The sequence below is a fragment of the Salvelinus namaycush genome, chromosome 31, assembly GCF_016432855.1.
Source record: "Salvelinus namaycush isolate Seneca chromosome 31, SaNama_1.0, whole genome shotgun sequence".
Classification (NCBI taxonomy): Eukaryota; Metazoa; Chordata; class Actinopteri; order Salmoniformes; family Salmonidae; genus Salvelinus; species Salvelinus namaycush.
Window position 1 is genome coordinate 9,296,999 of NC_052337.1, and position 12,687 is coordinate 9,309,685.

Consider the following 12,687-nt stretch of genomic DNA (forward strand, 5'->3'; position numbering starts at 1 on the left):
TTTTATAATCTCCACCACCATAGTAAAATATCTGACCTCCAGAACAGACAGTCCTAGTCACGCTGCAAGGCCAGGAGTGTTTCCTCAACTTGGGACCTGACTGGGAACACTCTAGGTCCTAGTTGTAGCCTATATTATGTTATAGCCTGTAACTAGGGCTTGGAGGTTTTCCTGGTCAGGTCACATAGTCAGATAAAAACACCCTGGCCCTAGTTATTGGCACTGTTGAGCAATCTGATTTGTCGCTGTCATTCATGTCTTAAAACCACGCTGCCTTATGATATAACTGTACAAATCCTCTCAGATATGCAATTCACCCCTGCATCACTTATCTAACGGATGATCGTATCAAACAAACTCTTGGTCTTACTGTCTGCTGACTCAGTGTAACCTCATTAAGAAAAGGTCCACTTCTGCTGTTGAAATGACTTCATACTCTATAATTACTGTAAAATAGAATCCAATTTGCATACTCGTGATGCTGTGCATGATGATACTCTATTATTTGCTTTGTGTGTGCCTGCAACCACCACTGAAATATGTTTACAATGATCAGCTTCTGCTAAAGTTCCCAGTGCACTGCGAGAGATGGAACCTTTACATCACCGAACCTTGAATAGATTTTAAAAGAGAATTGAGTGATGGATGCACTTTTTCACAGATGATGGAAAGGAATGACTATTATCGCCCCGTTTTGAAATAAGATCATTATTGTCACTGCATCGTGTCATTTTCCCTTTGTGACAATGTTGTACCCTTGAAAGCATTGTGGATCTCGGCCTTGGAATGCTGTATGTTTCTATTAGTATTTATTGTGTTTAACTGTGACAGAGTAGAGGAACGTTGCTGACTGAACTGAAAGCATAGGACCATTCTTCTGTACATGCAATGCCCCAAATTACCATGATATTTAAAAGACATAACTCCTAAAAAAATGTGGACGATTGTTTCTTTCACCTGTAACTCAGTCACACAGATTGTGTGTAAAAGACAAAATGCACAAGGTAAATGTATTCAATCTGTATGAGCACATTAAACATTTTCAGTTTGACTCAGAATCACAAAATGTCATACATTTTATAGAGTAAAAAATAACTAAGAAGAATTGGTCTGAAAATGAATGGATAGAATTAAAACAGCTTGAACAGTGATACAAAACCTATATTCTGGATCATTCTTTATATTGTGTCTGTAAATAAACTTGTTTGGCTTTTCTGCTTGTCTTGCTCATTTTGTTTCCATATATAAACATCTGATCTGCACAGAAATATGGATTTGGGTCAGGCATTTTTCTCAACCAATCATTTTAACCCTCCAATCACCACACAGCCAAAATCTACTGTACTACACTGCAAATGGGAAACGCAGCATAGCATTATAGGCAATTGAATACACCCACTGGGCACAGATGTCAATTCAGCTTGTATTCCACATTGGTTCAATGTAATTCAACCAGTATGTTCCCTGTGTGTAGCATTTGGAGTATTTTTCAAACTATAATCTGTTTGAAGTGAGTGAAATTAAACATGACAGGAAAATGTAATTTCTCCCAATGAAGGACAGCAAATGCAATCTTTCCATCTGAAGAGAAGTCTTCTGTCTCCAGTTGATGGGCACATCCGGGCCCTGATCATTAGGGCATGCAACAGAAAATGAATGTCTCTTATGACAAGTCCAAGTAGTTCCTCCGTGTTTCAGTCAGTTTTCTTCCGTTTGGTGCATAATGAACACAAACCTGTATGTGCTCCAAATGGATGGTCCGCAACCACATGGTGTAGAATTTACCAATTTACCGTCTCGTTTCGGGTCAGTTGACCTCTGGTTTGTCTGCTCCAATTAGCTCCTTAAGCAAAGCTACTGTCAGTGCCTCAATAATTAAGCAGACGTGCTGTCTATGCCCTGTCCGCTCACTGAATCACTAACGGAAGGCCGCTACTGCTGCCTTTACAGATGTAGGATCATCATTTGACCATCCTGTTGTTGAAGGAAATGCAAACTTCTCGTGTAATCAAGGTTTAAAAAGGCTTCTAGTTTGTAATTTCCACTTCAACATTTTAGACTTGATTTGCTCTGCAAAAAAATTAATAAATTATAATCCACATAAAAATGCAAATTTCCTGTTGCTGCAGGATTATTTTCCTGCTGTGTGAAACTGGCTCAAATTAAGATACGGCATCTGAACATCATGATCAAGTCCCACTGAGTCACCATATACCATAACTATTAGGTGCAATAGAAATACACCCATATTCACCTGCCATGGCAGTGAAATCTGAGAAAGATCATGCCATTATATATGAGATGTTGGGACCCCACACGTATCATCTATCAAGTAATGTTGGACACACATGACATGGATAAATCAATTAAACTCTTACAGATGAAGGATCTTAATTTGAGCCAGTTTGCTACAGCAGGAAAATAATCCTGTAGTAGCAGGAAATGTGAATTATTATGTGGATTATAACTAATATACATTTTTCGTGAGGGCAAATCAACTCTGAAATGTCAAACCGGAAATTACAAGCTTAAGAAACCTTTTTTGACCTCAAATACAAATGCATTGCAGGAATGCACTCCTGCAACAAGGTGATCAAATTAAGATCCTACATCTGTAGGTGATGTGATACACTCCATACCTACACACCATGAATGAGGTATCAAGGCAGACCTGGCCTACAGTATAGTATCCATCACCATGTGCACCATATACTGTGCATTCGGAAAGTATTCCGACCCTTTGACTTTTTCCACATTTTGTTACATTACAGCCTTATTCTAAAATGTATTAAATCATTTTTATCCCTCATCCTACAATACCCCATAATGACAAAGCGAAAACAGGTTTTTAGAAATAAAAAACAGACCCTTTGCTATGAGACTCGAAATTGAGCTCAGGTGCATCCTGTTTCCATTGATCATCCTTTAGATGTTTCTACAACTGGATTGGAGTCCACCTGTGGTAAATTTAATTGATTGGGCATGAAAGGCACACATCTGTCTATATAAGGCACACATCTGTCTATATAAGGTCCCACAGTTGATAATGCATGTCAGAGCAAAAACCAAGCCATGAGGTCGAAGGAATTGTCCGTAGAGCTCCGAGACAGGCTTGTGTCGAGGCACAGGTCTGGGGAAGGGTACCAAAACATTTCTGCAGCATTGAAAGTCCCCAAGAACGCAGTGGCCTCCATCATTCTTAATTGGAAGAAGTTTGGAACCATCAAGATTCTTTCTAGAGCTGGCTGCCCGGCCAAACTGAGCAATCGGGGGAGAAGGGCCTTGGTCAAGGAGGTGACCAAGAACCCGATGGTCATTCTGACAGAGCTCCAGAGTTCCTCTGTGGAGATGGGAGAACCTTCCAGAATGACAACCATCTTTGTAGCACTCCACCAATCAGGCCTTTATGGTAGAGTTGTCAGACAGAAGCCACTCCTCAGTAAAAAGCACACGACAGCCCGCTTGGAGTTTGCCAAAAGGCACCTAAAGGACTCTCAGACCATGAGAAACAAAATTCTCTGGTCTGATGAAACCAAGATTGAACTCTGGCCTGAATGCCAAGCGTCACGTCTGGAGGAAACCTGGCAGCATCTCTACTGTACAACATGGTGGTGGCAGCATCATGCTGTGGGGATGTTTTTCAGCGGCAGGGACTGAGAGACTAGTTAGAATCAAGGAAAATATGAAAGGAGAAAAGTACAGAGAGATCCTTGATGAAAACCTGCTCAGGACCTCAGACTGGGAAGAAGGTTCACCTTCCAACAGGACAACGACCCTAAGCACACAGCCAAGACAATGCAGGGGTGGCTTCGGGACAAGTCTTCATATGTCCTTGAGTGGCCCAGCCACTTGAACCCGATCGAACATCTCTGGAGAGACCTGAAAATAGCTATGCAGCAACGCACCCATCCAACCTGACAGAACCTGAGAGGATCTGCAGAGAAGAATGAGAAAAACTCCCCAAATACAGGTGTGTCAAGTTTGTAGCGTCATGCACAAGAAGACTCGGCTGTAATCGCTCGCCAAAGATGCTTCAACAAAGTACTGAGTAAAGGATCTGAATTCTTATGTAAATGTGATATTTCAGGTTAATAGGTTTTATACATTTGCAAAAATGTCGAAAAAACTGTTTTTGGTTTGGCATTATGTGGTATTGTGTGTAGATTGATGAGGAAAAACAACAATTTAATCAATTTTAGAATAAGGCTGTAACGTAACAAAATGTTAAAAAAGTCAAGAGGTCTGAATACTTTCCCGAATGCACTGTATAGGCCTAATGCATTTCACAGGCCTAGCATAATACTGAAACCGTTGAGCTGTCAGAACCACTGGGTATTTAGATGTACAGGGTAGGCCCCCGAAACAAGTCAAAACCATTTCCTGTGCAGCAAAAAAGCGTATTTGAATTGAGAATGTGTGTAATTAAGTTTTCCAGATCCTACATACACTATGTATCAAGCTCCGTGTAGCATTTAGAGGAATAAAACACAGTCAATATCTGCCCAAAACATTTGACACTGACTGAGAAGCCACAAAAATCACAATATTCCCCTTTAAACATAGACCTTTCAACACAACCAACCTGTCTGAATCCTAACCAAGTAAACTTCAATCACTGTGTCTATCCTCTTACAGTATAATCACAAAGCTTTCTCTGTTTTCACCTGTTCTAATTAAATCCAAGTTCACTTTCCACTGAATGATGTTCTCATGCTTATTTAAAGAGGCGACATGGTCTATAAAGGGAGCAGAGTACAAGTGATTGACCTCATGATCTTCAGGTCACCTCACTAGCAGGTACGGAGGAGAAGATTCAGAGAAGTCAGCACGGTTATAAAGAAAAATATTTTTTAAATGAAGAGGTCGGGTAGGGATACAGGTGAGCAGTTATCCAGTTGTGTAGATGCAGGTCGTCACATTGATTGTGATGATCAGCAGTTGATAGGATATGGATGAAGAGGTAAGTCCTTAAGAAGGTAAGAAATTATTTGTTTATGATGGGTTCCAAAAGGGTTCTTCGGCTGTCCTCATAGGAAAACCCTTTTTAGTTCCTAGTAGAACCCTTTCTACAGAGGGTTCTACATGGAATCCAAAAGGGTTCCACTTGGAATCAAAAAGGATTCTCCTATGGGGACAGCCAAAGAACCCTTTTAGATTCTGGATAGCGCCTTTTTTGTATGGTGTTTTTAAAATTTAACTCGGCAAGTCAGTTAAGAACAAGTTCTTACTTACAATGACAGCCTAGGAACAGTGGGTTAACTGCCTTGTTCAGGGGTAGAACAACAGATTTGTACCTTGTCAGCTAGGGGATTTTATCTAGAAACCTTTCGGTTACTGGCCCAATGCTCTAACCACTAGGATACCTGCCGCACCAGGTGTGTATGGGGCTTTGTTAGCACATGTAGTTGTGTTACGATACTGTATATGGGGTTTTACTCAAGTTTGAAAATGTGTAAGATTTTTTTTCAATATGTGGGTAAATAGGCATGGGGAAAAGTTCATTGGCTTCTTAAAGGATTCCAAGTGAGACATTCTGAATGGTAGATTATCACCACAAAATTATACATTTCACATCAATATCAACAAAGGGAAAACTAGTCATCGACTGTATTGTAACATCCCACGACTGTCTGAATACATGTGTGGGGTTGAATGTGATTACCTCAAAAGAGCATGTGGAAAGTAAAGGTCCTGAGTGTTTTGGCCTGACTGGAGACTGTAGTAGACTACCTCTTCGTTCATTGTTGTTTCTGAAATTTATGGTGGGAAACTGTACTGGGGAAGAAGGTGGTGTAGGCTTATCTAAGTCAAATGCAAATCAGACCAAAAGTCCTAGAAGCCTACCTGACTATTTTCTGTCGTCTGACAGTGCTGCACTGTTCTTATGATCCTTATTGATAACCTGGAAGCTTGCCAGAAAACACAATATAATATTGATCAGTGGTATGGCCGGTTCTGTCATGTACTACATGAGGCAATGGAAAAGTGTTTAATTGTTAAATCAATATCATCAGTGGTGGAAAAAGTACCCAATTGTCATACTTGAATAAAAGTAAAGATACCTTAATAGAAAATTACAATTTAAAATGAAAGTCACCCAGTGAACTACTACTTGAGTAAGAGTCAAAAATTATTTGGTTTTAAATATACTTAAGTATCAAAAATAAATATAATTGATAAAATATACTTAAGTAGTAAAAGTAAAAGTATAAATAAATTCAAAGTCCTTATATTAAGCAAACCAGACGGCACCATTTTCTTGTTTTTTAAATTTATGGATAGCCAGGGGCACGCTCCAACAATCAGACATAATTTACAAATGAAGCATGTATTTAGTGAGTCCACCAGATAAGAGGCTGTAGCGATGACCAGGGATGGTCTTTTGATAATTGTGTGAATTAGACAATTTTACTGTCCTGCTAAGCATTCAAAATAAAATGAGTATTTTTGGGTGTCACGGAAAATGTACCGAGTTAAAAGTACATCATTTTCTTTAGGAATGTATTAAAGTAAAAGTTGTCAAAAAATATAAATAGTAAAGTAAAGTACAGATACAAAAAAACTACTTAAGTAGTACTTTCAAGTATTTTTACTTAAGTACTTTACACCACTGAATATCATCTAAACCTTAGAGACCTCAAAAAATTGGGAAACCGTATTGGAATAAAGAGTTAAGTAATTTATGGTCTTTTAATAAGAGTTGCAGAAAAGAGGTTCTTAAAATGTAAAGAACAATCAATGTATCTTTGACAATAAGCTAAGGTTTTTTAGGAGGAGATTCAGAAGGGGTCCAGCATTGCATCTCAAACAACTGCAAAGTAACAACTCTCAGCAATTTTGGAATTAAATCAATAAACTGGGCCCAAAAACAGTTCTGAAAATTCCCATGGAAATCACATTGGAAAATGGTGAACTTGAACATAAGAAAAATGGTATATTAGATAACTGGGAGAATGATTTTGCTAACCTATTTTTTGGCAACTATATACCATCTGTGTTGATGACTTTTAAATTATACTTGTAACTTAAAAAATGGGATGGAAATTGAGATGAATAGGGCTGGATACACCTCAAATTGCGAATTTGACTAAGGAGGAAGTTAGGAAGGCTGTTGAGAAAGCAGAAACAAGGAATATAATTAATAATAAACAGGAATAGAGGAGCTTCCAAATGAAGTTACTGCAGACTATATTCTGTCTTTTTCAAATGGTATCATCCCTTCAACTGGGTACAGATCCATCATTAAACCAATCCCAGTCATCAAAGTATGATCCACAGGTCCCAGTAAATTACAGAGGCGTCTGAATTACTAGCACAGTCTACAAATTATACTCGGGTATCTTAAACAGGTTGACTCAGTATTTGGAAATGTCAGGTTTTCTTGTAGATGAGAAGAACAGGTTTCATAAAAACAGAGCTTGTGTAGATCACATTTACACTGTATCCACTGTGATTAGAGCCAGACTATGAGACTGTAAACCTACATATGTATGTTTTATTGATTTCCAAAATACCTTTATTGGGTAAATAGATATCTTTTTGCTTTCAAATGTATAAATGCTGGAGTGGATGGTAAATGCTGGATGGTTTCCTATATAGTGCTCCAGTCTCCTGTAGACAGGTAAATTAGTTGAAGACTGGATGGTTTCCTATATAGAGCTCCATTCTCCTGTAGACAGGTAAATGAGTTGAAGACTGGATGGTTTCCTATATAGAGCTCCAGTCTCCCGTAGACAGGTAAATGAGTTGAAGACTGGATGGTTTCCTATATAGAGCTCCAGTCTCCTGTAGACAGGTAAATGAGTTGAAGACTGGATGGTTTCCCACTCCGTTTGGAGTCAAACAAGGCGATGTGCTTTCTTTGTTTGCCCTTTTTCTAAATGCCTTGGCCCAGCAAATCAAGCATGCTAACCTAGGAGTTATATTAGATGACATGACTTTGGGGATACTATTGTACACAGATTATATTGTCTTCCTTGGAGAGAGTGAGTTTGATTTGCAATGTATTTTGAGCACTGTCAAGCTCTGGTGTACCAGATGGAGATGAATGATTAACCAAAATAAAACCCAGATAATCTACTTCAGAAAAAAGGTTAGAGTAAGAAGTATTCATGACTTTTCTTTTGGAGCAATACCCCTAGGGTACACTTGCTCATATACAGTGCATTCGGAAAGTATTCAGACTTTTTCAAAATTTTGTTACGTTACAGCTGTAACGGCTTTCCTCTTCCTCTTCATCCGAAGAGGAGGAGCAGGGATTGAACCAAAATGCAGCGGTTTGATACGACATGATTTTTAATAAACAAAACAGAAAACACGACGAACACTTGAATAGATACAAAAACAATAAACGACGTAGACAGACCTGGACGACGAACTCACATGAAACACGAAGAACGCATGAACAGGAAAACTGACTACATAAAACGAACGAACAAACAAAACCGAAAACAGTCCCGTGTGGCGTAACATACACTGACACAGGAGACAACCACCCACAAACAAACAGTGTGAAAACACCTACCTTAATATGGCTCTCAATCAGAGGAAATGAAAACCACCTGCCTCTAATTGAGAGCCATATCAGGTCACCCTTAACAAACATAGAAACACACAACATAGACTACCCACCCAAACTCACGCCCTGACCGTCAAACACATACAAAATAACAGAAAACCGGTCAGGAACGTGACAACAGCCTTATTCTAAAATTGATTAATTTGTTTTTTCCCATCATCAATCTGCATACAATAGCTGATATTGACAAAGCAAAAACAGGTTTTCATAAATATTTTTATATACATTTGAAAAATATTCTAAAAACCAGTTTTCGCTTTGTCATTATGGGCTATTGTGTGTAGATTGATGAGGAAAATGTATTGTTTAATCTATTTTAGAAAAAGGCTGTAATGTAACAAAATGTGGAAAAAGGGAACAGGTCTTAATACTTTCTGAGTGCATTGTAAATACCTTGGTTTCCTTTTTGATATATATGACCTTTGAGGAGGGTATAAAGTCCATATCTAACTGAAAGTAGAGCGTTGGGGTCCATTATTAGTAAATTGAAAATCTCTAAAGACCTTGGTACATATTCACAGCGCTATAATTCATATGTGTCCTATATTGAACTATGCTGCTGGAATCTGGGGTTGTAAAAAAGCCAAAACAGCAAATTCTATTCAGAATAGAGCCATACAATGTTTTTTAGCAGTGCATAAGTTTGCCCCAAGCCTTGCTATTCAATGAGACATGGTTTGGGAGCCCATGAAATAAGTCAGAGGGGTGAAATGATTAGGTTACGGAACCGTGTTATTGATATGCCAGAGGACAGAATAACAAACATGGTTTTCAACTAGGATAAAACACAACTACCCTTGGACAAAGGAACTCAATCACATATTTAAGGAAGCTGATCTACAACACATACTGTATTTAGAAATAAGTTATGATGCAATATCAACATGATCAAACACAAATGAACCCTAAACTACAAAGACAAATGGTCAACTGACAGCTAGGATCCAGATCCTCATGTCACCTCTCACCTAACCAGAAACCAAAGGTCCTTGTGTGCCCAGTTGAGAACCGGGATACCTCCTCTGGAAATTGAAGTAGGTAGGTTCAATGCCATAAACAAACAGGGAGATTGAGAATGAACTGCACTTTTTATTTTACTGTCCATTATATGATGAATTAAGAGAAACCTTGTTTGAAAAAATGGTAACAACAAAAACAGACCTATTCTGTAGTAGTGCTGAAGAAAACCTTGAATGACAATTCAGAGAAGTGTTCCTGGTTGCAAATTTGATCTCCAAATCTTGGAAGACGCGACAAGAGAAGTTCTATACTTAAAAGGTTTTTGTTTTGTTTTCTCAATTGTATGTCACTGCCGTATATACTGTGTACTGTATGTGAACATCAGTGGAGGCTGCTGAGGGGAGGATGGCTCACAATAATGGCTGGAACTGAGTGAATGGAATGGCATCAAACACATGGAAATAATGTGTTTGATACTATTCCACCTATTCAGCTCCAACCATTACCACGAGCTTCTCCTCCCCAATTAAGGTGACACCAACCTCCTGTGGTGAACATATATATACATTATTTATTTAGCTACAGCAAATGCAGTGTTTTATAAGTCCATGTGGGCTGGGCATCCTGAAGATGCACAGCACTATAATAATAAAACAAATCAATCAGTCAATCATGTAGCTATTTTTAGATATGTTCTGCAGTTAACTGCTGAGACGAGACCTGACTATCTGCAGTCATTTGTGGATTGGGTATCATCAGACAGTTGATTATAGAGATATGAAGATTATTATGCCCGATCTCTTTCCCTCCTCTCCAATCCCCTTCCTTAATCTCCTTCCCCCCTGACCGCCTCCTGTCTAGATGATCCGGTATCTGGTAGCAGCAATAAGCCTAATGGAGTGGTTTGGCTCATGCACAGGTGCAGATATGTATACGAAAGGTTATGGAGTGTGCCACATTTGCACATGAACTTGATTACGAAATAATAAATAGTCTGCGGTTACTGTTTTCTTAAAACTTCTCAACCCTCAACAGGAGGTTGTGCTGTCCTTTTCATTTGTTTTAGCATTCATAGAATGCAGGATATCAAAGTACAATGCAGTACTACTTGAGATTGGATTTTTATCCAGGATTAGATCAAGTGTTACTTTGCCTGTAGCTTTGTGTAAGTGGTTAACCTGTCTTATCGTCTGTCGTCTATTTGAATCGTTTGTCCATGTGAATTAAACATGGGTCTGTGTGATTAAAACATGTTTTATTCAACTCCATTTAAAAGAGTAGGAGAAACGGCTTAAGAGATGTCCTGCATTTCCTGATTAAACAAGCAAACTGAAACCACAACAATGCACAGTATTTAACCTACACCGAACTCTAGTAAGTAGGCTACAGTAGATGATAGTTTGGATATCACAAGCTAAATACCTTGTTCTTGCAGGCAGGGGTCAGAGGTGAGGCTGGGTTGACCTGACTCCTTCTAAACAGCAGAGGTCAGCATGGATGGAGCTTTACCGAAGGTGTGACTGAAGTAGCTATATACTATACATGATTTGTATTAGGCGTTATAAACTGGGTGGTTCGAGCCCTGAATGCTGATTGGCTGACAGCCGTGTTACATCAGACCGTATACCACAGGTATATTTTTTTACTGCTCTAATTACGTTGGTAACCAGTTTATAATATAAATAAGGCACGTTGTGGGTTTGTGTTGTATGTTATATGTGGCGTTGTACATAAGAACAACGCTTAGCAGTGGTATATTGGCCATATACCACACCCCCTCAGGCCTTATTGCTCATTTATAGAACTTTTCATCATAATGCATTATACAGCTTGGTCATAATACTCTATGAATGAGCTTATAATAAAGTGTTACGGAAAACACTAAATGGTGTTGATTAGCATGAAATGCTGTTTTCTTTGGTCAAAAAACATCTGAACTTATTTTTTTGTTTTACTTTATGGTTAATGGTTGTCAGATATTAAATATTTGCTTCAACTAAATTCTCTAACCAGCTCTCTGAGGTGCAAAGTGGATCCATAGCACCAGCCATAAGATAATCATTGTTTGGACATTCATCTTAGAGCTGGACTTTTATTTTGACTATAGACTAGCTGCAGGTAAGCTCTCCATGCATAGGACTAATATGAGTTCAATACACTTAGGCCTTGTATGTTCAGTCATGTCCTGCAGTTGTTCATGATAATGCATTATGTGTGTCCAGGTGTGTTAGGTGGTGGAGAGGGGTGTGTGTTGTGTTTGTGCTTGTAGGTGTGTGAGTGTACGTGTGCTTGAGTGTGCACGTAGGTAAAAGCGAGACGCCCCCGGCCCGTAAAGCGATCCTAACACTATGAATAATGGAGAACACAGCGCGGGGCAGAGAGGATAAGTTCTCTCGGCAAGGCTCCTTTTTCACAGGGCTTTCTCCTGTGGGTCACGTGAAGCCAGTAATTTTTCATGAGCAGAGCGTGTTGGCGGCCCTGCCCCAGGAGGAGCGCTCCTAGCCAGACAGAGCTCCCTGCGGCCCCAGCATCCTCCTCCCGCAAACCCACACACCAGCCAGTCTAGTCCAGTGTACCCAGGGGCCACTGCGCGGCCTGCCGCCACGGGTCAAATGAATTGTCTTACACCTCCAGAAACTCAAGGAAGCTCTTACGAAACTGAAGGCCAGGGAAGCGGATGAATAAAATATGCCCTCAAAAGAGAAAAAAACTGCAGGAACTGAGGAAACTGAAGAGGTGGATTGCAACGTGGAGGAAAAGGAGCCAAAACCGAAAGGGAAGATCAAGTCTGACGCCAACGGAGACACCAAGCCAGACGGAGCGAAGAAGAGGAAGAAACACAAGAGCCCAGAGGAGTCTGAGGAGGAACCAGAGAAAGAGAGGAAGAAAAAAGGGGAACGCCACGATAAGGTGAAAGAGAAAAAAGAAAATAAGAAAAAGAAAGCAGAAGATGATGCAGAGAAGGGGGAGGGGGATGAAGTGATTGAAAATGAGGAAGAGGGAGATGACGAGCAGAACAACAATGACACCATCAAAACCAAACCCAAGAAGAAGAAATCCGAAGAAGAGGACATGACTGAGGGAGAAGTTAAGGAGGAAAAGAAGAAGAAAAAGAAAAAGAAGTTGTCTTCGGAGGGAGACCAACAGGG

The 12,687-nt window shown here is 39.6% G+C and overlaps 1 protein-coding gene across 1 annotated transcript in view; it reads left to right on the top strand.

Annotated features, from left to right (window-relative positions):
* Positions 1 to 12,226: 12,226 nt before the first annotated feature.
* Positions 12,227 to 12,687, top strand: part of LOC120026190 (lipoxygenase homology domain-containing protein 1-like) — a 48,554-nt gene continuing 48,093 nt past the window's right edge. The window contains exon 1 of the mRNA XM_038971015.1: positions 12,227 to 12,687. This exon is cut by the window's right edge and continues 308 nt beyond it. Within this exon, the coding sequence (XP_038826943.1) occupies positions 12,227 to 12,687 (461 nt within the window).